This window comes from Stegodyphus dumicola, chromosome 3 (genome assembly GCF_044657685.1).
Source record: "Stegodyphus dumicola isolate Sdum_Otavi_A_Nest chromosome 3, ASM4465768v1".
Lineage (NCBI taxonomy): Eukaryota > Metazoa > Arthropoda > Arachnida > Araneae > Eresidae > Stegodyphus > Stegodyphus dumicola.
In genome coordinates, this window is record NC_140770.1 from 184,378,143 (window position 1) to 184,403,968 (window position 25,826).

The window sequence follows — 25,826 nt, forward strand, 5'->3', positions numbered from 1 at the left end:
GTATGTGTAACATTAAATGCATTACGTGCATGCGTAAAGCATACAGAAAAAAAAAAACTTGTGGCTTTGAGATCTGGATTATAGATCATTCGGGATAATGGATGTCCGGATTATAGATTATTCCGGATAATGGATGTCCGGATTACAGACTTTGTAATAATAAATAAATATAATGCAATGCATTAGATAAATATAACACAATGCAAAGCATCATCTTCTCCACCACCAAGTTGACTCGTTCTTGTGTATAGTTGTGCATCACTTCAAACCGGGCCTGGAGATCTTTGATGTACTCCTCAGGCGATGAAGCCGCATCTGGAGGACGACCAAACAACATATCACAAGGCAGAAAATAGTCATGACCGAACAGCATCTGAGATAAGGAATAGACAATAGTCGTGTGGACAGTACTGTGATAAGCCAGAAAAAGAGGTAACTTCTTGTCCCAGTCCTGCTGGTTTGTGGAAACCAACTAGAGGTTATTCGGATTATTAAGTTACTAGGATGGTTCGATTAAAAATCTTTACCATGCCATCTGATTGTGGATGTAAATGTGCCATTCGTGTTTTGTAAATGATGAAAAGCTTGCAAAGTTCTTTAATTACAGCCGATAAAAAATTCCTTCCTTGATGGGAATGCAACTGAAGAGGCACTTCAAACCTGGAAATACAATGCTGTATCATTACCTCTGCTACTGTAACAGCCTCTTGATCGTGAATAGGATATGTTTCAGGCCACTTCGTCAAGTAAGCAATGACAACTAGGATCCATTTGTTGCAATCAGCAGTTTGGGGCAGAGATCCCAGTATATCAAAGACGCTCCTACATTGTAACATGGTAGCTTCCCTTGGCTGAATTTCTTCAGTCCTTTCCCACTCACACTAGCATCGCAAGATTAGCACCACTTTTGGCCGTCATCCTTTGCATTACTCCCTTAAAAGTATTCTCGAACTCCCTGGATACAGTCTTCTTTATTCCAAAAATTAAAGTCTTCATTATTCCAAAGGGGCCTCCTGTACGGCTGCTATGTAGTTCTTTACAGATGTCCGGAATTCAGGATCTTGGAAGTATCAGCTGCCACTGGAAAGCCTTTCCATCATCCAATTCGAATTTCTGATACCAGATACTGCTTCAAATAATTTGGAGTGAGTTACAGAGAGCCCAATATTGTTTTGTTGTAGGACTATAGACTGAAATGTCCTGCCAGGTAGGTTTTCTGTTTGAAGACTAAGTCAATTATGTTTTTAATGTCACAGTCTTCCAGCTGGTTCTTCTTGATTTATTTTGTCACTCTATGGGTCTCGATCAGCCAATGTTTATGTTATAACTTGTTGTGTGACAGGGGTTGAGCAGCTCGTATTTCTCTTTGATGCTGGAACAATATTAGCAGCTTTCTCCACAAGGTCTTTCAGATAGGGTGTCGGCATTTTAAAGTGATGATCCCTTCTAATGATGGATAATGATGTCATATTCCTGAAGTCTCTGCATCCACCTGGCTATTTGACCTTTGGAATTCTTAAAATTTAAAAGCTAGGTACAACAATGCATGATGTGTTAGGAGCAGGAATTTTCTGCTGTGGAGATAATGATGGAAATATTCTACAGCTTTAACTCTGACTAGCAACTCATGGTGACACAGTAATTGCTCTCCAGTGTACACAGGCACTTGCTATCATAAGCTACTACAGGTTGGTCGTTTATTTCTTGGGACAAAACAGCACCGACACTTTCATTGCTTGCATCCGTGTCAAGAATAAATGGTCTGTCTAGCTGAGGATAAATCAGGATTGGAGCAGATGTTTAAAGCTTCCTTCAGGCTGTTAAATGCATCCTCACAGTCTCCGGTCCACAAGAACTTTTGCTTATTCTCTGCCATCTGGCGAAGGGGTCTTATGATGGAAGAAAGGTCCTTCATGAATCTCCTATAATAAGAGCAAAGCCCAAGAAAACTTTTCAGCTCATGGACATTTTGGGGCACGTCCCATCTTTAACTGCTAACAATTTTTCAGGATCCGTACACACACTTTCAACAAAGATGACATGTCCGAGGTAAGTTGCTTCCTGTCTGAATAATTTATATTTGATGGGACTTAACTTTAGATTGGCTTCCATTGATGTCATCCAGGTACATCAGAAAGACTTCTCAACAGTCTCTATGAAGTGTTCGAACGTTGCTGGCGCATAATATAATCCAAACGGAATAACTTGAACTGCCAAAGTTCTTGTTTGGTAATCAATGCCGTCTTTTCTTGTCCCAAAAAAATTTATCTCTACCTGCTAATATCCACTTTTTAAATCAAATGTCGAAAACCACTTGCTTACAGAAAGAGTAGTTAGAATGCTGTCAGTTCTACCAAGAGGGTAGCTATCTTTCTTTGTAACCTCATTCAACAGTCAATACAAAATCTAATTGAACCATCTTTCTTTCTGATCAGCATGATGGGAGATGCCCATGGACTTGCTGAAGGTTCAATGACATTGCTTTCTTGCACATCCTTTAGAAGTTTTCCTACCTCTTTCTGTTTAGCAATTGGTAGATGTCCTGAATGTTGCTTAACTGATAGGCGATCCCCGGTATCGATTCTATGATGTGTCAGACTAGTTCGACCAAAGTCAGAAGACGAATGGGAGAAAACATCTTGAAATTCTTGAATGACATGTTCGGCAGCAGTCCTCTCTTCATCATTTAATTGTGCAACTCTGATGTAATGTTCTCTGAAGATACGGTTTCTGGAGTGTTACAGTTTCATTTAGCGTTGGTCACTGAAGTACATGCTGCAACCACTTCACATTTCTTAATAACTCTTGCCTTGTCAGTTACATTGGCAACCCTCACCGGGATAACGGTCCTTGATGGGTCAATGAGTGCTGAGGCTAGTAGTACTCCTTTTGGGCTGTTACAGTTCTTGAGATATTCCAATACACAAAACCTGAAATCTCTGTTTTTGGCTATGGATCCAGGAAGTAGGAATTATGTTCTTGCTGGTACTGTGGTATCGTCTTGAGCTTTGATTTGATAAACAACTTTAAATCCTTCACCATTAACTGAGAATAGGATTATGTCCTCAGAGGCAGAATGCAATTTGTTAAAGGTCCAAGGAAAAATTGTATTTCCTTAGAAAAGCTAATCAGAGTAAGCAAGGATCTGTAATATTGTCCACATACGCCTAATGAATGGTAGGCTGCATTTCCAAATGTGATGTTAACATTTAATTTCCTGTTATCAGTTTTCTCCCAGGACATAGTCTGGAGGGTAAAACACAGCAGCGCTGAGATAAGTTTACCCTCCAGTTGCTGAACCAAATCTTTTTGGATGATGGTAACGTTGGCTCCTATATTGGTTGTCAAATTACAGTGAACTCCATTGATATATCCCATGACGAAAAGTCCATTACTGCCCCCCCCACTCACTGCAGAAATCTGAAGTGCTTTAAAATGAGGCTTATCATCATCTGGCAACTAATTAGTTTCTCTCCTTTTTGATCGGCGTGGCCTTAACTTCCGTGCCCTGGGGTGTTCTGCAGTTTCTTCATATGTGGCATTCAGCACTGCAGTTCCAGCCCTTAGTGGTCGGGCTCTTGTCACTAATATTCCATCTCATGGCATTGAGTTGTCTGGTTAAATTATCTAGCTAAGCAGCCATTTGATCTATTGGCTCTTGGACTTAAAAGCTCTGATTAGCTGGCAATCTCTATGATTTGCTTGCTGCCTCGAATTTCATGGCGTACACTAAAGCGCAGTTTACATTATTGACACCCGCCATTTGTAGAGCCTTCTGTATTTCAGAATCCCAGATGCTATAGATGAAGTACTGCAGGGACAGGATTTTCCGAGTTTTAGTCAGGCAGTCCGAAAAGGCGAGATGGGACAGCCTTTAAACATCTGTGGCAAGTCCCTGGAGAGTTTCTGTTGATGGGGTTTTAATTGATGTTTGCTGTAACCTTTCAAACATTTCTCCCCAAAAACACAGCTACAATGCACTGGATGGGGTTTTGAAGCTTAGTCTCTGGTTCTCAGAAAGGGTTTGAAGTATATCTGCAGTGTCTGCTCTCAGAGAAGAGGCCAGATAACAGGCTTTAGCTTTGTAATCCCATTCCAAACGGCATCACCTTGAACCATCATACAAACACATACGTCACTATAAAAAATTGTATCATATATACTTGACAGGAGGTCTTTCCGTCATAAGTTGATAGCTTCAAAGAGGGATGAGAAGCCATGGTAGTTTAAAACCATCAGAACTGCTTCCTTCTATCACTATACATTTCTTCAAGGTGTCAACTTCTTTGGTAATAGCAGCAGAAACCCTGTCTTCAGTTTGTTGTTCAATTTGTTCTTGGATGGCCAAAACACTTTCTTCAATTTCTCCAACTCAGCATTTTCAACCATGTCTATTCTGTCTTCCATAGCTTCAAAGTTACTCTGTATTATGGCAGTAATATCTCTTTTCATTTCCTCTTGGACAGCTTTCATCTCTTCTAGGCTAGCTTACATGTCCTCTTTAACAGCTTTCATCTCTTTTTTCACAGTTTCTTGATAAGCTTCCATCCTTCCTTTAACAGATTCTTGACCTGCTTTCACCTCTCCTTTGACTGCAGCAAAGGCTGCTACTACCTGCTTTAATTGTTCCTCCATCGCATTCACTGGCATTTAGTCTCATTAAGTGTTGTGTGTGTATGGGTTTGTAACAGATTGAATGCACAAGTCGGGTAATAGGTTAATAAAATTTATTCTTATCAAAAGAAATATATTAAAACTCTGGAATTTTTCTCAGGGATATTCGTACAAGTGTTCACAATATCAAGTAATAGAATCAGTAGTTAAATATGTTAAATATAACTAAAAATGTTAATTATAACATAATGCAAAGCACGTCTAAAGAGAAAGCTAACTCAGATTTCTCAATTCATGAGGAAATAACAACTCACAGCAACAGTGGCCTTTTATATAGCTTTTAACTGTGCACGAGAAATTTCTAGTACTTTCTGCTTCTCAATATTTCTGGAAAGCATTAATAGGATGAAATTACGGTTATAACTAACATAACGGTCGATTACATTTATTCAGTTTCAATACAAATTACCGAGATATCCATTTACTCAAAGTTAAACGCACATGCCCCTGTGTTCTTACTTTTACAGCATAGCCTTCTCTTAAAATTTGTCTTGCTGCATTGCACGGAAAAATACAACAATTTTAATTATAATTCTACTAAAATTAGCTATCTAAATACAAAATTTGTAATAATATAATAGAAAATTGTAATAACAAAAGCATCTCTTTTACAGTATAAAATATATAACTATGTTAATTCAGTTAATTAGGCAGTTAATTCTTGTTCCAGTTATTCTAAGTTTGCAGATACACAATTAATATTTTCTTAATACTAAGAGATTAAAAAGTACTACGTCATGAAGAAATTCTCAGTCTTATAATAATATTGTTACTCTATAATATATTAATAAAAAATATAATGTAATATCATCTTGTTAAAACACCTAACAATAAATTATAGAGTTATAAATTATGTATAAAAATATACATATTTTTATATCATGGCAGATATTTCAATCAAATGGCACAGTTCAAAATTCACTGATCTTTCTATAATTCATTACTAATAGTTAAGTCTCATAAATTTATATGTCAAATAATCATAATGGATTTTTAAAACTCATGCCTCTCTCACTGTTAAAAAATTTAATCATTTAATAATTTGCTAGTAGTACATAAAGAATGAATTTGAAAGACACAGTGACCATTTATTTTCATGGCCATCCCTGAAAATATACATTCACTGTCTTTCAAATAAATTTATTATTATGGGGGAAAACTGTATAAGACCAGAGAAATCATGAGTTCTCAGTTTTAATTCAGACATGAGTTCGAAGTATTGAGTGATCTCTATGAGAGCTTCATTTCCTAGATGTGCTCTGCATTACATTGTGTTTAACGTTCTTAGTAGTTTGAAATGTTAACTACTAATTGTGCTCTATCATACTTAGAAGAGTACTTTTGTGAAAAGTTCCAAGTGTTTCTTTTGGTAAAAATAAATTTTATCAAGCTATCATATGTTCTGTGTACATTCGATCTATTACAAACCATACACATACAAAAGTATAATGAATATTATTTAAAGTTTTTCACCTGCAGTAATTAATAAAAGAAATGTATATAAAATAGCAGCAAGTCAAGAGATCACATAGAGTATGCAAGACCATTGGAAAGAACTAGGGTACTGTTCTGTTTTATCAGGGCCAGATTTAGAAACGTATGTTTGTATGTTGTGCATATATGTGTATTTGTATACAAACACATACATCCATATTTACATATATACATGAACACATACATGCATGCATACATAACATTTCTGACCCCGGTCCTGATAACAGAATAGTACCGGAACCAGATAGGATCTCAGCACAATTTGCATGTCATCTTCATTTTTGAAAGACATTTTCTTTAAGTCAAGTTTACCTGATAATTCAAACATACACTTTTACATTTTTTAACTCTTATTCATGTTATTCATATATGCTTGCTTAACTGCCCCAAAAGTCTGATTTTAACTCTTCTACACATTTGTCAATCACTCAATAAACTCAATAAAGTTGTAGTTGAGACAGATAACCTACATGTTTTCCTTTTTCATGCATTCATTATGGAATTGCACAATATTACTTACATACAATTTAAATTAACTGGATTGTGCATAAAATTGAATCAATATTTGAATAAGAATCATAATAACAATAATAATAATGTAATCTTTGCAATTTTAATTTAAAAATATTTATTTTCAAAAATATTTTGTTTAATTAAGACACAATAACACGCCGAATAAATACTAATTCAGAAGTCAAACAACAAAAATCAGCGTTATACCTACAAAATTTTCACAGGACTAGTTTCGATGGTTTTACCAAACCATCATCTTCAGCTGCAAAACCGCAAAGGCTTGTTCAGGCTTTCTTATTCTATCTAATCATTATTTCCTATCTTGTTCATTTGCGGTTTTGCATTTGCGGTTTGGAAAATTTTGTAGGTATAACGCTGATTTTTGTTGTTTGACTTCTGAAGTAGTATATTTTGTTTAGTTAAAAATAAAATATATGAATAAATAAGTACATAATTAATAAATAAGTTATTTCCTTACTAATAAATTATTTACTAATAAATAAGTTACTTAATTGTTTACTAATAAATAAGTTACTCTTAATTTGTAAGCATAAATAAAGTGAATCAGAGATTTTTTTACTTTTTAAAGACATTAATTAGATTTTAACCCTCTGAGCGTCATGACTGGCTTTATCCAGTCATGAGATTTTTTGTCACTTGTTAGATATTAGCTTATAATTTAAGATATTTTGCTTTCTTATTTTCATTAATAATATAAATGCCATCTTGATGAATGTAAGTTTGTGAAAATAGAGATTAAAATAGGTAAATATACATATTTAGCTAGTTGAGGCTCTTTACATACAGGTCTTCATTACAGATCCAAAAACCCAGGCTGTTCAGAGGGTTAATATTGGGTTGTTTAAAAACTCAAATTAAATTTAGCCCAATATTAATCCACGATGGCTCCAGAATAAGCATCATGACAGATTTACAGGCCCACAAAATCCGAGACATATTTCACAGGAGACAAGGCCAGGGAGAAGCAGTAGAATCTGACATGCTCACCTGAAAAAATTTAGTAACATATGGACAGGCATTTCCTGAAAGTGTATTCCAATTGAAATACACGAACAGGAATACAGTGAATGATGGGCACAATTTCAGGCTCCCTAACCACCTTAATACTATAATGTTTACTAGTGACAGTACCTTTTAACAGATAATTTTGCCCATCATGCCAAATAGCCCACTGAGATCAACATAATTGGCGATCAATGTATTTTCAGCCATTGCTGTATTTTAAACTGGAGTAGAAATCTTCAAAAAAGACAAAATCTTCCAATCCGCGTGCCAGTGGTGTAGAGATCTACAGCACAGGAGATGCCGGCAAACTGCAGAAACTAATAATGACACACCTGTAGCAGTGCTCCAATATGTTATCAACTGCTAAGATAAAGTTGTACAGTACATTACTATTATGTTGATGATGTGTCTGTCATTCTGAGCTGATTTAAAATTTGCTAGTTCACCTACAGGTTTGGAACCTGTCTGATCCTCTTGAGTCCAATACTTCCAAGGACACATCACTCATGAAGCACCATGCACCATGTAAAGCTGTAATTTCCTGGTAGGAAAATCCTCCTTCTCATAGGCCAACCATTGGCTCCCATTCCGATATCTTGCCTTGCTTTACTGGCACCTTTACTACTGAAGAACCACAGTGACTTCTCATAAAATGTTTATGGCTGGCCGACTAATAATGAAACACTATTTTTAATGTTCTGCTATAATCCTCTATTAATACTACTAACACAAAAGTTCAGAAGGATTGACTCAGCTCGCAGAGGTACTATCAATCAGAAATCCCAATCTTTAGCATATCATATCCTCCTTTCCATTTCCTGTAAGATTGACTTTACTCACTTCATGGTGTTGCAATTTTCAAAAACAAGAACATATATCCCATTATTGATGCATGCGACACATGCACATTTTATTATATTCAGGATTCTTAGGCTAGGTTAACAATCAATGTGACTAACAATCAACATACTGACTGAAGGCTGAGTGTATAAGATCAGAGCTGAGTAAATAAAATCCCACAAATTGCCAGATCTCAGCTGGTAGTCAGACCTCAGAGAAATGAACAAGGAAGCAGCACCAAATTACTAAGCAATAATACTTAATGAAACCAACTGCCATATATTCTGAAATTAGCAATGAGCATTACAAAAATATTTGAACAAATGCTGAAGAATAATTTTGTGGATTACACAGAATTATATATATATTTTTTAAAGAAATGAGAAAAAATGTAATTTCAATAAAGGATTTTTTTCCCCAATAACTTCTAGGTATTATGCTTTCCTAGTCATTTTGACTTGTATCTAAATTTAAGGTTGAAAATTAAGCTTTGGACATTCATATACATTATATAAAGATTACCTCAAGCATTTAAAAATTGCTCTAAACACAACTTCATTTAAAATTCATTCTTTGAAAAATCGCTACATATGCTTCTAAAAGTATACCTGAAAGGGAAGGGTCTTGCTTTAACAAAGTCTGAGAAGTGTAACAGTGTTAAAGTGAAAGAAGTTAATTGCCTTCATCTTATAAACATGAGAACAAGAATTAGTTGTATAATCTAGTGCAAATTCATAAACAGGATATGTCCTTATTCTCCTAAGGAGAGAACTTAAATTTTAATGTTAAAATGTTACATAAAAGTTTCAAAATTTAACACATTTTTTTAAGTTAAAAAATTTCAAATACCTATCAGTGAAAGCCTCCTTTGATTTTCCAGCATATGAGGCACAGTCTGTTCAACTAGAAACAAACAAAAAAATTCCTCAATTCAAATGAAGTACCTCACAACCTACTTAATTTTCAGCATGCTCAATAAAAATTAGAAAATATTTCATTAAAGATTATACCTCACACTGTTTTTGGCCCATACATATTGTACACTTGAATAATTGGTAAAAATTAACCTTAAATGAAAAGGCTCATTGCATTTCAAAAGACAAATGATAAATGTCTCTTCCTCAGAACAGATTTATTCTGGCTATCTTCAGAAGTTGATTATTCTGCACATACAGTTCATCTGCCTTAATACACTAGACATTTAATATAATTTGTTGAACAAAGCAGATCTGAATTAATATCCACATTAAGTGATCATCTGTGTTTTTAATTCTATAGATTTTACGAAATTTAAGCCTTTTCTTTCAGTTTATAGCAAAAATATACCACAGACATATTCTAGCTAAAATATTATAATAAAATGAAAGTGGACTGGAAGAGGGGATGCAAATTTTTAGAAGATTCAAAAACAAAACTGAATACAAGAAATTTGTTATTTTCTTAAAATACTCAAAAATTAACTTATAAACTAAGACAAAATTATATACACCTAAATTAAAAATTACATACCAAATAAAATAACTTTTATTTTTTAACCTTGCCAAATATATAGAAAGGATAATCCCCCCCCACACACATACACCCATTTTATTGTGGAGGCACCTAATAGGCAGTCACTGTTACCTCCTATGAAGGGACAGACAATTTTACATCCATGCCTTCTCTGGGATTCGAACCCAGGCCCTTTAGTATCACAGTCAGGCTCCCCTGACCACTATACTGTCTGGGTGGCTCTCTAAAAAGGATAGTAAAAAATACGAAGTAAAAATTTAGACAAAAATTTTATATTATATCCTTTTCATCTCAAAACAGAAAAAAAAAAAAAATTATAATATTTCTTATGAAAATGAGAATTTACAAAATGAGTTATTAATGCCAATATGCATAAACACACTTCTTAATAAACATAAATAGTTCCCAGATACCACACTTAGATTTCAGGCAGAAATAAATATAAATTGGAATTTTTCCTTTGTATTATTATTATTACTGTTTATATATGTTTTAATAAATATTTAAATAAATGAAAATGTTTATGCTGTTAAAAGTATATGCCCAAGTGCTGGCACATCAAGAAGTCAAGGAAGTCCTGAAATACATGAACATAAGAGTCACTTTTTACAGTCCATGCTCATCCTTAAAGAAGGCCAATTATGGCAGAAACTGTAATCGGACTAGAGCTGACACTTTTGTTTGTTAACTATGCCGGACAAAGGAAAATGTGCTTTGTTGTTTATGATTATCATTCAGAACTTCTTTTTCTATTCATCAGATCTAACATTTGTTGAGAAAAGGGTAGTATGTTCATGTGGTACAGGGATCATGAATGTACCACATGAATTTCGTATGGATGATGTGCAAAAGGTGCCTAAAGTGGCTTCATTTATCCCCTAGTTGTTTCTATTATGGTAGTCTGAGTAGCTGAATGTTATGGAAACCCTATTGTGACATAATCGGGTGCATGATTCTGGGAAATTTTGAATTATGGGATGTTTTGTTAGCGCTTTTGTGGTGTGTGTTGGTTTTATTGTTTAGACTGTAGAATGGCTGAATGTAGTAAGATTAATTTGAAGTTTCTGTCCGATTGGAACGAAAGGGAAAAAGAGCGTTAATTGACTGGTATGGTAAATGAAGGTTTACTTAGTAGCCATTATAAGTGTTCTGTATGTAGAAAGGATATGCGTCTAGTTGAATGTAAAAACCGTTTAGATGGATTTGAATGGGTTTGTAGGAAGAAAGGTTCAGATATGGCAATGCCAATATACGGATTCGAGTTCAGATATTTTAGGAAATTTTTTTATGCTGTTAAGGAATTTTGTGTGCGACAGAGTAAAGACAAGAACTTCTAAATAGGGTAAGTGGATATTTGCTTTTTGTAGTGCTTAAATATATAATATGTTTTTCCTTTTTTATGTTATTTTATTATTTGGTTTAAAATGCAGTTTATTGAAATTATGTATTTTTGTTTGCCTGTATTATAGAATTGGGTGCTCCTTTGACTTTTTAAGTGAAATTATATCGATGTGTACATGGACAAAGTGAAGAGAGTGCACAATGCAAGTTTGTGCAATTCTTGGATTTTTTTAAGGGAAAATAGATCGACGTGTACATGATAAAGTCAAGGGAGTGCGCAATGCCATTTTTGTGCAATTCGGAGATTTTTTTTTTAAAGTGACAATCGGTCGATGTGTACATGGATACAGAGTTTGTGCAATTCTTTGTCTTGTTATTTTGGCTTTGTGTAGCGGTGATTTTTGGCGCAAAAATCGCCGTTATGAAAATCAAAATAATAAGTCAAAGAATTACACAAACTCAGTGTCAATGTACCACCAAAAATCACCAAGAAGTTACCTAAAATATACTTTTAAGAAATTCTGGTACTATTCTGTTATCAGAGCCAGGCCCAGAAATATATTCTTGCGTGCATATGGGTTCGTTATGAATGAATGCACAAGTCCGATGAAAAATGAATATGATTTATTATTATCACAAATAAATAAAACAAAATACTTAAATTTTGCAGATATGTGTACAATATTACAATATCTCACAGTAGTTATCTTTTAACTACTCCAATGTTCAACAAAACTTAATTCAAAACAGCTAAAGAAAGCTAATCCGTGAATTCGCTACAATCAACAAGAGCAGTTTTCTAAACAAACTCTTAAAACAACTAACTAAATAACAAACTGAGAGGTTTTCAAGTTGCTTATATAAGCTTTTTAAATGTGCGAGAATTTTCTGGTATTTTCTCAAAATCACAAAGAGATATTTATTTATTAAATGTTAAATGCACGCACTTTTGTATTTTTAATTTTCCTTCTTAGCTTTCTTTTAAGATTCGTCATGAGCTGTACGGCACGTGAAATAAAACAATTTTACTTATAAGTCTAATAACATTAACTAATTAAATACCAAATCTGTAACACTGCCCTGTTCCCCAAGGACTGCACGTCCCGGGCAATACAATCCCCGGACAGGAAGCCAAACTTACAAGTAAGGCATAAATGCAATAATAAACATTACATTACAATAACAAATAACATGAACAATAAATGCAATAACTACCGTATTTGACGGCATATAAGACACACCCTTATTTAGAAGGCCACACACCAGGAAAAAAGTTTCAATAGTCAGCACAACAGTGCGGTACCACAATAACTTAAAATGTGGTTTCTTTTAGTTCTTCCGTTTCGTAAAAGCCAAATAAACAATCATTGAATGCAATTACCAAACATATTTTTATTAAGGAAAATTAACAAACGGCAAGCTATTTTTTTTTCGGTAGGTGGTGGACCGAAATGTCTTGCTGCTGCTCTGTTTCCATGCACTTAGGGCATGGAAACAGAGCGTAGTTTAACACTAAGTAAAGGCGTAGTTTAACACTCCTAGTTTATACTGAACTGTATAACTTAATCTTTTGTTTCCTGTAGTAATATTTTCCAGGGTAGTTTTTTTTAAAACAAACAGTTTTAAGCACCGATACCGACACATTTATACAGAGTAGCACCGACACCGACATGTGTGTCGGATGAGTCAAAGAAAGTCTATGTAAAGAAGGAAAGGCTCATAGACGGAATGTGATATTTCACGCATGCGCAAAATAATTATGGCAGATGTAGAAAGAATTATGCATGTCTAGACCTTTATACGGGCTAAAAATAGAATTCAGTAGAGAAAGTTAATCTGTGTCCTTCAGGTATAAGATGCAGGTAACTTTACTGGGACCAAATTTAGGAAAAAAAGTGCGTCTTATATGCCGTCAAACACGGTAACTTATACAAATCAAATATTATCAAATACTAAATACAAATCAAATAACCATTTAAAAACAAAAAGGACCATGATCTTACACTATTTACATTTATTTACTATGGCAATAGTAATGAGCTAACCTGTCGTAATGAACAACTTTAAGTTTAGAGTTCGATGACTTACGGATCTGAATCCCGCCGTCATTCAGCCTGTTCAGGACTGTGTATGGACCATCCCAAGGTGACTATAATTTCAGACAGAGTCCTTTCTGTCGAGTTGGATTCCAGAACCACACCTTGTCTCCTTCATGTAATTGATGTCCAGTAGCTCTTGTGTCGTATCGGGTTTTATTCTCCTCCATTGCCAAGTTGACTCGCTCTCGTGCAAAGTTGTACGTCACTTCAAATTGGGCCTGGAGATCTTGAATGTATTCCTCAGGTGATGAAGGCGCATCCAGAGGGCGACCAAACAAGAGATCATAAGGCAGACGAAGGTCACAACCGAAAAGCATCTGTGATGGGGAATAGCCGGTAGTCTCGTGTACAGCACTGCGATAAGCCAGTAAAAATGGTGGTAATTTCTTATCCCAGTCCTGTTGGTTTCTGGAAACCACTAATAAGAGGTTATTAAGGATGGTTCAATTGAACCTCTCTATCATGCCGTCCCGACTGGGGATGTAATGGCGTCATTTGGGTTTTATCAATGCTGAATAGTTTGCATAGTTCTTTGTTTACTGCTGACGTAAAATTCCTTCCCTGATCTGAATGTAACTGAAGAGGAACTCTGAACCTGGAAATCCAGAGCTGTATCATCACTTCAGTTACTGTTACAGCCTCTTGATCACGAATAGGATACACTTCAGGCCACTTGGTGAAGTAATCAATGACAATGTGTATTTGTTGCTATTAGCAGTTCGTGGCAGAGGTGTCAAGATGTCAAAGGCGATACGTACAAAAAGTGAACTTACGTTGCAATACAACTTGCCTCGGCTGCGTTTCCTTGGTCCTTTCCGACCTGCACAGGCATCACAAGATCGGCACCACTTTTGCCGTTATGAATGAATGCATAAGTCCGATGAAAAATGAATATGATTTATTATTATCACAAATAAATAAAGCAAAATACGTAAATTTTGCAGATATGTGTACAATATTACAATATCTCACAGTAGTTATCTTTTAACTACTCAAATGTTCAACAAAACTTAATTCAAAACGGCTAAAGAAAGCTAATCCGTGAATTCGCTACAATCAACAAGAGCAGTTTTCTAAGCAAACTCTTAAAACAACTAACTAAATAACAAACTGAGAGGTTTTCATGTCGCTTATATAAGCTTTTTAAATGTGCGAGAATTTTCTGGTATTTTCTCAAAATCACAAAGAGATATTTATTTATTAAATGTTAAATGCACGCACTTTTGTATTTTTAATTTTCCTTTCTTTTGCATTATTCCAATAAAAGCGCTCACAAACTCTCTGCTGGGTCTTCATTACTCCAAAGTGACCTCTTGAAAGGCTGTTATATAGTTCTTTAAGGACATCAGGAATCCGGGATCTTGGAAGGATCAGTTGCCATCGGAAAGTCTTCCCATCATCCGATTCGAATTTCCGGTATAAGACGCTGTTTCGAATGTGAAGTGAATCCCAGAGTGTCCAGTACTGTTTTGTTGTAGGACTACACATAGAAATGTCCTGCCAGGCACATTTTCTGTTTGATGACTCCATTAAATCAATTATGGGTTTAATGTCACGGTCTTCCTGCTGGTCTTTCCTGTCTTCATCATCACTCCACAGGTCTCGATCAGCCGATGTTGATGTCCTAATTTGTCGTGTGACCAGACTTGGCAGCTCGTATTTCACTTCGACCCTAGAACAATATCGGCAGCTTTCAGGGCAAGGTCTTCTAGACAGGCGTCGGCATTTCCGTGTGATGATCCCTTCTGATGACGGATAGTGATGTCATATTTTTGAAGTGTCTGTATCCACCTGGCTATTTGACCCTCAGGATTCTTGAAATTTAAAAGCCAGGTCAATGATGCATGATCGATGCGGAGCAGGAATTTTCTGCCGTATAGATAGTGATGGAACTGTTCTACAGCTTTGACTATGGCGAGCAACTCTTTCCTGGTGACACAATAATTCCTCTCCGGTTTAGGCAGGCACTTGCTCCAGTAAGCTACTACTACTTGGCCATCTATTTCTTAGGACAAAACAGAATCGACACTTTCATTGCTCACGTCTGTGTCAAGAATAAATGGTCTGTCTAGCTGAGGATACATCAGGACTGGAGCAGATGTTTAAAGCTTCCTTCAGGTTGTTAAATGCATCCTCACATTCTCCTGTCCGCAAGAACTTTTGTTCTCTGTCAACTTGTTAAGGAATCTTACAATGGAAGAAAAGTCCTTCCCGAATCTCCTATAGTAGGTAAAGCTCTAAAAAAGCTTCTCAGCTGATGGACATTTTCAGGGCGTTTTCAGGATTTAATGGGTGACACCTTTTCAGGATCCTTGCACACACCTTCTACAGAGATGACATGTCCGAGGTAAGTCACTTCCTGTCTAAATAATTTGAATTTAGTGGGACTCTTCTTTAAATTGGCTTCTTTCAGCTTCTCAAGCATCTTTCTAAGATTTTCTAAATGTCCTTCAAAAGTCTTACCCTCGATGATATCATCCAGGTCTATTAGACATGCCTCGTAGGAAAGACCTTTCAAAACAGTCTCTATTAGATGTTCGAATGTAGCCAGCGCATTGCAGAATCCAAATGGCATCACCTTGAACTGCCAAAGGCCTTGTCCCGTAGTAAATGCTGTCGTTTCTTGGTCATCAGGATGTATTTCTACCTGCCAATACCCACTCTTTAAGTCAAGTGTTGAGAACCACTTGCTTCCAGAAAGAGCGTCCAGAATGTCTTCAATTCTAGGAAGAGGGTAACTGTCTTTCTTCCTAACATCACTCAGTCGGCGATAGTCAATGCAAAATCTTGTTGAGCCTTCTTTCTTTCTAACAAGGACAATGGGAGATGCCCTTGCTGAAGGCTCAGTGACATCGCCTTCTTCCATACCCTTTAAAAGTGTTCGTACCTCTTCCTGTCTAGCAATCGGTAGACATCTTGGGTGTTGCTTGATTGGGGGATGATCGCCGGTATCGTATGCTAAATCTCAACCTAAGGCTAAACGAAATTCTAAAAAGTATAAAAATTCTAAAACGTACAAATGTTCTATAAATGATTCAAGGAATGAGGATGGATTAATCCTACCCAGCTCAAATTGTAAAAAGTAATGTTATATACCACTTTCTAACAAATTTCAAAAGTTGTCATGTAAAAATACTGAGAATAACGATGTTCAAATTATTGATGTGAATATGGATAATGATAACATGGATACCCAAACTGGTCTTGCAAATGATAATAATGTTACTGTTCAAACCCCTAAAATGAGACCTATAATGCTCAAACCTGATAAACAATACAGTGACTTACTAAAAATTATTAAAGCAGATACTAAGCGAGATTTCGTTGGTAAGGTTAACGGCGAATTTTTAAAATTTTTTCCAAGTACTGAAGATGATCACAGGGAAATTACTAGATACCTAGATGTAAAGAAAATTTATCACTATGTTATCTTTACCAAACATGATACTTATCAAAGTTGCAATAAGGGTTTTGCCAACTGACTGTTCCACTGGTGAAATTAAAGATGAATTATCTAATCTAGGTTATACAGTAAGACATGTAGCTCATGCACTGTGTAAAAACAAAAGCACCCATGCCATTATTTTAGATGCAGCTTGCCAGTAGTCCTGATGTTGAAAACGTTTACGATGTAGTTAAGTTCATGGGTTTCTTTGTGAAAATTGTGACTTATCAATCTAATGGAAGTGTTGTGCAGTGTCACAACTGCCAGCACTTTCATCATTCTTCAGAAATCTGCAAACTTAAACCAACATGTGTAAAGCATGCTGGTCCACATAGAACAAATGAGTGTTCAGCCAAGATGCTAGATACAGCTAAGTGTAGCAACTGTATGCATGTCGGTCACAATGCCAATTATAGGGGGTGTCCAAAATTCCCAGCAAACAGCGCAGTATAAAAGCCCATGTCTGGTAAAAATGAACTGTCTGCTGCTAGTAAGGCTGCAAGCCAAAATGTAAACATGCAAAGCAAATCTAATGTTGTTAATGGTGTTCTGTAAACTAAAGTTACTAAAAATGTGGAATCTGAAATGCATAATGTATGTGGTAATGTCAATAAGCAAAATGCTAATAGTAAACAAACTCAAAACAAACTAAAACTTAGTCTAGGTGGTTTTGTTAATAAAATGAGAATTTTTAAAGAAATATGTTTAAAGGGCTATCCCTTGGAAATATTATTCGTGAAGTCACTGACAAATTGCCTGAGTTACAGGCAGCTGCCAATGCCATAGACAAGCTGTGAAGAAATTTTTGGTTCACAATATTTAATACATGTGAAGAAATTTTTGGTTCACTGAATAATGCAAATGAGTAATTCTGTATATAGTTGTTTACAAATTTATACGTGGAATGCTAATGAACTGTCCTGAAAAATTAATGAACTCCGGGACTTTGTAAATGAGTACGATCCCGATATTTTCTTCCAACAGGAACACCGACTTGGCCCTGCCACACCAATATATGTGCAAACTTATGCTGTTCATCGGTACAACAGACTTGCTACTGTTATTAATCCTGGAGAAAAAGGCACAGCCCTCCTGATTAAATGCTCCATCCCTCATTATCCTGATAAATTCCACAGCTTTCAGCCGTTGAAGCTTCAGCTATCTCACTCACAACAAGCACTTCCACTACTTACATTTTCCGCTAGACACCGTGCTTGAAACTGCTACAATTCAAATGATGTACGTCATTCGAATGATGCAGCTCCAAAAACCCGAACACATTATACTGCCCATTCATCAGGAATCATTGACTTCTCCCTGCTCAGAAACACCAGTGTTCCGCTGGATGTTTCTGTGCTGGATGACCTCTCATCTGACCATAATCAGGTCAGAATGATTCTGGATATTCGCAGCTATACCTCACCAGAGCCTTTACTACTGACTGGCGAAAGTATTCCAAAGCTCTCAACAACATTCAGTACATCATATCCACAATACATACGAGGGATGATATTGATAGCTTAATTCAGACTTTCACAACATCTATTATTACAGCCCGTGCTAATGCTCACAAGGATGTTCCCAAAAGGCATATCTTCCTAAGCAAAGAGCTAAAGCAGCTGATCACCCGGTGGAATGCAGCAAGGAGACAATTTCAACATACCTGTAACCAGGAAGATAAACAAGCATTCAATCGTCTCTCAAATGCTGTTAAGTCTCTATTAGACACTCAGGCACAATAAAGCTGGACCAGATACCTCAATGTACTCTCCATAGATGATAACTCACTGTGGAAAGCCATTAAAATGTACATGAAATGCTACAATAAAATTACGCCCCTTAAAGGCCCTCAAAGGACCCATTATACAGAAATTGAGAAAGGAGAACTCTTAGCTCAGCATCTTCAAACTCAATTTCGCATAAACAATATTCATGACACTACAACAGAAAATCTTGTTCACCAGTTTCACTCCAGTTTCTCAACAAATCCATGCACAGACAACATCATTCCAGCCTTACCGTCAGAGGTCTATACCACTATCAAAAGACTCAAGATAAGGAAAAGCCCCGGTACTGATGGCATCACAAATAGCATGATCAAGAAATTCTCTGTCAAGACCATCTTCATGCTAACTAAAATCAGCAATATTATCCTCACCTGGCAATACTTTCCTCAGCAATGGGAAATAGCTAAGATTATACCTATCCTCAAGCCTGGTAAACCTGCATTGGAACCTGTATCTTATAGACCAATAAGCCTATTATCTTCAGTAAGCAAAATATGTGAAGCTACTCAAAGGAATCAACGAATTTCTGGACTCCAACAATGTTATTATTCTGCATCAATTCAGGTTCAGACGACATCTCTCCATGACCAACCAACTCTAGCGAGTGGTAGAAACTATTGCAGAGGGAATGGCTAACCGAAAAGTGACTGGTGGCTTGTTCCTCGACATTGCCAAGGCTTTTGATCGAGTTTGGTTGTATGTCCTCACAAATTACACATTCTGGGCTTCCCGGGCTACATCATAAACATGATTAATTCCTACCGAACAGGTAGACACTTTGTTGTTCACGTCTCTGGCAAAATTCCACAAGCCATGTCATCATGGCTGGCATCTCGCAAGGATCTCTGCTTGGACCTACACTTTTTAATATTTACGTGAATGACATACCTTCCACACACGACACAGCACTAGCTATGTCTGCAGACGACACAGTGGTCCTCACACAAAGTGCATTTCCAGGTCCACTTATACAACAACTACAAAATTACATACACATGCTAAAAACTTGGCTCTCCAAGTGAAAGATCCTCATGAACGTGGAAAGAAAAAAACAACAGCTATTATGTTTACAAAGAAGACCAACTTCAAAAAAAACCTGAAGTTCTATGACACTGATATTCCCTGGGCCAAGCAAGTCCCTTATCTTGGGTCACCCTTAATATGTCACTTACATGGTCCCCGCACATTAACATGCATTAACCAGAAGTTTTGAGTCTGTAAAGCCAAACTGTATCCCTTAATTGCTCGAAACAGTATATTATCTATTGACAACAAGTTACTTATTTATAAGTCCATTCTACGTCCACATTTGTGTTATGCAAGTCCAGTTTGGGCATATACTAAGAAAAATAATAGGGAAAGATTGCAAGTCTGTCAAAATACTGTTCTATGACATATTGTAAATGCTGAATGGTATGTAAGGAATAATAGAATACATGAAGAGTTAGACATTTAGTTATTGTGCACTCATTATTATAACTTTGCCAAAAAATTTCATGAAAGGCAGCAAAATATTAATAATTCCAGTATTAAAATCTGTGATTACAACTATAACAGTTTGAAAAATATGGATAGGCCTATGGCCCAACTAAATGTATGGATCCTGTAATATGCAACTGTAATAATTTGACATATGTGCTTATTTATGTATTTATTTTTATTCCTCTTATCTGCTACACTTCGAATTTGTCTGCATTCTCACTTTTGTGTATGTTATAGGTATATGTATATAATTATTTTAAGTTCATGTCTTAGTATTTGATGTTTTGTATTTGATAATTCTTAATGGATTCAATTTGCTTATGTTTGCACAACCTCATTCTTGTCACAGTCACCAGTTCCTGGACTTTTCTGCTCGCACTAATTTAGACAGCAACTCCACTGTTATTAATACATTAAATAAGTATTCCTATCTGACCTTAACAAAATTATTTTTTAAAAAAACCTATTCGATTTATCTTTCGGTTATTCTATACCACCTTTCGAAATAATCAAACTGTTCTACAAGGGGTAAAGTCTTGGCTCAGGCACCCTGGTGTCTCAAACACCATTCTACAGAGAGAGATTTTGCTTCAAAGGAAGGATCGAAACCAATTTCAAGATGGCCACTACACAAAACCAAAATAAAAAGTCAAAGACTTACACAAACTTGGTGTCCATGTACACATCAACCTATTTTAACTTTAAAAAAATCAGAGAATTGCATGCGTACTGCCATTGTGATTTTTTGTGATGCCATTGTGATAAGGCATTGCGTACTGCCTTAACTTTGGCCATGTATACATCAATCTACAGTCAAAAGTCGTTAATTCGGACACCCATAATCTGGAATGATATATAATCCGGATCTCAAAATTACAAACTTTCTGTACATGCGTCTCATTGACGCATGCGCATAGGTGTTTACGCATGCGCGTAAGACCTTTAAGGATGCGAATATGCGTGTGCGCATGCGCATAATATGTTTACGCATGCACATTTAATGTACAACGGACGGTATAAGCTAAGCTAAAATTATCTAATTCAGTTAATGTTGCAGATTGCATTGTTCCTTAATCTTTGAATTGGATCCGGCTTATTATTTTTTGCAGACTGTTAGAGCAATTTTATAAAAGTAAGCTTGAACTTTCGATTATGTCAAATAGAATTTCCGATATATATTTACTAATATGTAAAGCATCTACAAAGCGAAAGTATGTTTTGAAGTCCATTAAACAAAAAGTGAAATTGCTGCAAAAAAATGGATAAAGCCATATACTTTGTTTCTCTAACCATTCCGAAATCTGTTTATCAATTTCACGCTGCTCTGCGACCGGGGTGGGGGGACGCTGCGGCGCGCAATGAATTGGAAGTTGATCTGTCAGCACTATCCTTATCTTCAGGGCAGATGTTTTTATTTTATTTGGCTTATAATTTCTTACTAAACGTAATATTTCATCTCGATGTACTCCGTCTTTGATATGATTTAAATCAAATTCCTCGTCATTATAATTCGCTTCAGATAGTGAAGAAAGTGACACAGAGGTTATTGAAAACGAAAAAATTTCGATTGACAAATTAGTCGGTATTCTCCACACAGCAATTATAGGACTTGAACAGCGGAACTTTGTAACTGAACAAGAAACTATGTCTGTTTATAGAATTAAAGAGAAAGTATTATCACATAAAACGAAGTAACTTAAACAACTTACATTAAAAGAAATGTTTAATAAAATAAGCAAATAAATATTAAGCTTTTTTTTTTGTAAACTTTGATACCGTTTAGATCAGAATTGCTCTTTATTTCATAAATTACGATTTCATATTTTTAATTTTATAATTTCTGCATGCCATCTTACCAGATTTAAACTGATGATCTCTAATCCGGAAAAATCGATAATCTGGAATCGCCGAAGTTCCGACGAGTCTAGATTAACGACTTTTGACTGTATTTTCACTTAAACAAAATCAGGAAGCTAAAACAAAGTTAAAACTTTCATGGTAACCAGGAAAACGTTCGGCGCCATCTTAACACACAAGAAACAAACAAACAACCATTAAATACACAAACAGAGAGGAATAAATAACCAAAAATACACATTTCCTAACATAATGAACATTAAACAAAAAATCAGCTAATCTTTGGAATATGGTAACAGGTAGTTTGGCGACATTTTGGTAAGGCAATAAAGGTTACTAGCTAAGACTTTAGCAGTGTACATGGATAAAGTCAAGAGTGTGCGCAATGCCATTTTTGTGCAATTCTGGGATGTTTTCTTAAGTGAAAATAGGTCGACGTGTACATGGATACCGTATATGTGCAATTCTTAAAAATGCGGCAAGCAGTTTGCGATTCTGCACTTTCTGCCAATTTCGCACCTAATCTTCATCATCATTAAGCACTTTTGTTCCATAAAAGTTCTGGCATACGCGTAATTCGGCTAGCAGATTGTTGGAAGAAAATGTTGAGTAAAAAAAAAAATGCCTTGACTTTGTGAAAACAAAATGGCGTCCAAACAAAAACTAGCAGGTTGCTGTAGCAGGTTTGGTCGCCAAATTTCCGCCAAAAAATCACAAGTTACCACAATCCAAAGATTAACCAAAAAATCTTTTAACAAAAATTAACACACAGAAATGAATAAATACATGAAACAAGAATTTTTTATGTTTACTACTATATTTGGCAAATTTAAACATAATTTTGGGGAATCTTTACATTATGGTAACTTCAGGTATGTGATTGTTGGCGAAAATTTGGCGACCAACCCTGCTACAGCAACCTGCTAGTTTTGTTTTGGATGCCATTTTGTTTTCACAAAGTAAAGGCACTCCTTTTTTTTTTTTTTTTTTTTTTTTTTTTTTTTACTCAACATTTTTTTTCAACAATCTGCTAGCCTAGTTACGCTTATACTAGAACTTTTAATGAACAAAAATGCTTAATCATGACGAAGATTAGGTGCGAAATTAGGAGAAAGTGCAGAATCGCAAACTGCTTGCCGCGTTTTTAAGAATTCCACATACACAGTATACATGTACACGTCTACCTATTTTCACTTAAAAAAAATCACAGAATTGCACAAAAATGGCATTGCGCACACTTTTGACTTTATCTATGTACACATCGACCTATTTTCACTTAAAAAGTCAAAGGAAATTGACAAAAATCCAATTCTTCTTACTCTTGTAAAAAGCACCAAACAAATAAGTGGGCGATTCTGCACTTTAGCAATGAAATTGTTTCTAAGTGCTTATTAGCTAAAATCACGATCGGAATTTTCCGGAAAATGTCACATTACATGTCTCATAATCTCTCATTTCTCTGAGACAAAATAATCTGCGATTCAAACTGTGTACTTCTCCGATTATTGCTAAAGTCCTAGCTAGTAACATTTATCGCCTTACCAAAATGTTGCCAAACTACCTGTTACCATATTCTAAAGATTAGCCATAATTTTTTTACATTTGGTGGCTATACAAAGGCAAAATAAAAAGTCAAAGACTTACACAAAGTTGGTGTCCACATACACATCGACCTATTTTAACTTTAGCCACCGTCTTAACACACAAGAGACAAACAAACAACCAAAAATACACAAATAGAGAGGAATAAATAACCAAAAATACATATTTCCTAACATGATAACATTAAACAGCAAATCTTTTAACAAAAATTAACACACAGAGATGAATAAATAAATGAAACGTCAATTTTTTAACATACCTTTTTTTCATGTGCATACAATTAGGCTACCACCATCTTCTCCATCCTCCAGATCAGCAATTCAATTTAATTTTTCCTCATTTCATCTCATTCATATCTATCAGCAATTAAACCAGCTTTCATGCAAACATCAAACATCTTTTGTCCAACATCCATCCCGTACAAAAACCTCAAATTCACAATTTCATCATAATCCAACTGATCAACATTCATTCTCTTAATCACCTCAGACATACTCAAATGATGGTACCCCCAGCAAAATAATAAGCAAGTTAAAATACCATGCACATGCAACCAAACACAGCAACTGAAAAGAATGGTAAGAACCAAAAACCCAGGTCCATATGAAAGGATTACTATTACAAAAAATCATCAAAATCTAAATTTATCACAACACATTTGGCGATATTCACAGAAACCCCTTTTTAATGACAAAATCTGCAAAAAAAAAAAAAATTTCCGGTTGATCTTTACAATATGGTAACTGGTAGTTTGGCGACATTTTGGAGGCGATAAAGGTTACTACCTGGGACTTTGGTAATAATGTGAGCAGTAATCAGTTCCGATTACGCATTATTTTGCGTGAGGTAAATGAGAGATCATGGGATATGCCATGTGATATTAATGGACGAATTACGGTTCTTTAATCGGAAAAGGGGGGAAATCGAGAAAAAATGTGGAAATTTTGTATTTAGCTTTATTCTGTGTTGTGTGAAACAGTGTTGTGTAATTTTTGGATCCCATGGACCTAATTAAAGTGAATTCGAAATGGGTATTTAGGCATTGTGATAAAGAGAAGTTTGCTTTTTATTTAGCAGAGGAAGTATGGAGGAAAAATTCGCAGAAAAAATCTTTCAATAATTTTATTGAATGAATTAGAAAAGTGTATCCGCCACGTAATCAAGATTCTGAAGAAGATTAGGTAAGTTAGTATTTTTAATTATTTGAGGATATTATTTTTATGCATTGTTCTAAATGTAAGGTGGAAAGGAATTTGGTATTATTGGGAAAATTGTTATTAGCAATGATTTAGTTTAAAGTAATTAGGATTGTAAGGTAATTTTTATTAATTTAATGTATGTGCTCATTTATATTTTAAGTAGTGTTTTTGAATTTAATTATATTTTAATGAAATGATAGTTATTTTGTGAATTTTATGTTTGTAGGAATTTGGTATACATTTAAGTTGAAATAAACGTGCATGGAAATAATTTAAATATTTGATACTAAGTATTTGTAATACTTGCGGTATGAATTCGTTGGTGATGTGTATAATGTAATAGATGATTTAGAGGTAAAAGTTTTTGGATATTTTATTTATTTTATATGTGGAAATGTTCATATTTGTAAAGGATAAATACTTTTTCGCGATCAGGTAATTTCATATATGTTCTTTTTACCGGGTTTAAAGATTGAGAAAATTGTCCTGTATTTTCGTGAAATTTTTCTAATTTATGAGAAAAAAGCAGTGTACATGGATATAGTGAAGAGTGCGCGCAATGCCATTTTTGTGCAATTCTGGGATGTTTTTTTAAGTAAAAATAAGTCGGCGTGCACATGGTTTATGTGTATGTGTTATTTTGAAAAACGCTTAAGGAGTATGGTATTGTGCACTTTTTCCTAATTTTGCAGTGAATATTTGTCATGATTAAGCAGTTTTGTTTGATAAAATTTCTAGCATAAGTGTAATTCGGCTAGTAGATTGTTGGAAGAAGTGTTCAGTAGATAAGAAGAAAAGAAACATGTCTTTACTTCGTGAAGACAAAATGGCGGCGGGGAAAAAAAATAGAGGGTTGCTGTAGGAGAGTTGGTTGCCAAATTTTCGCCAAAAAATCGCCAAGTTACCATAATGTAAAGATCAACCAAATTTCCTCCAAGGCTAGTTTCCGCAACAT

General features: G+C 35.3%; 1 protein-coding gene across 1 annotated transcript in view; it reads right to left on the minus strand.

Moving 5' to 3' along the window:
• eIF4G1 (eukaryotic translation initiation factor 4G1) overlaps positions 1–25,826 on the minus strand; it is a 163,443-nt gene that overhangs the window by 135,907 nt on the left and 1,710 nt on the right. Inside the window, exon 2 of the mRNA XM_035362888.2 lies at positions 9,397–9,450. Within this exon, the coding sequence (XP_035218779.1) occupies positions 9,397–9,450 (54 nt within the window). The remainder of the gene's footprint in view (positions 1–9,396; positions 9,451–25,826) is intronic.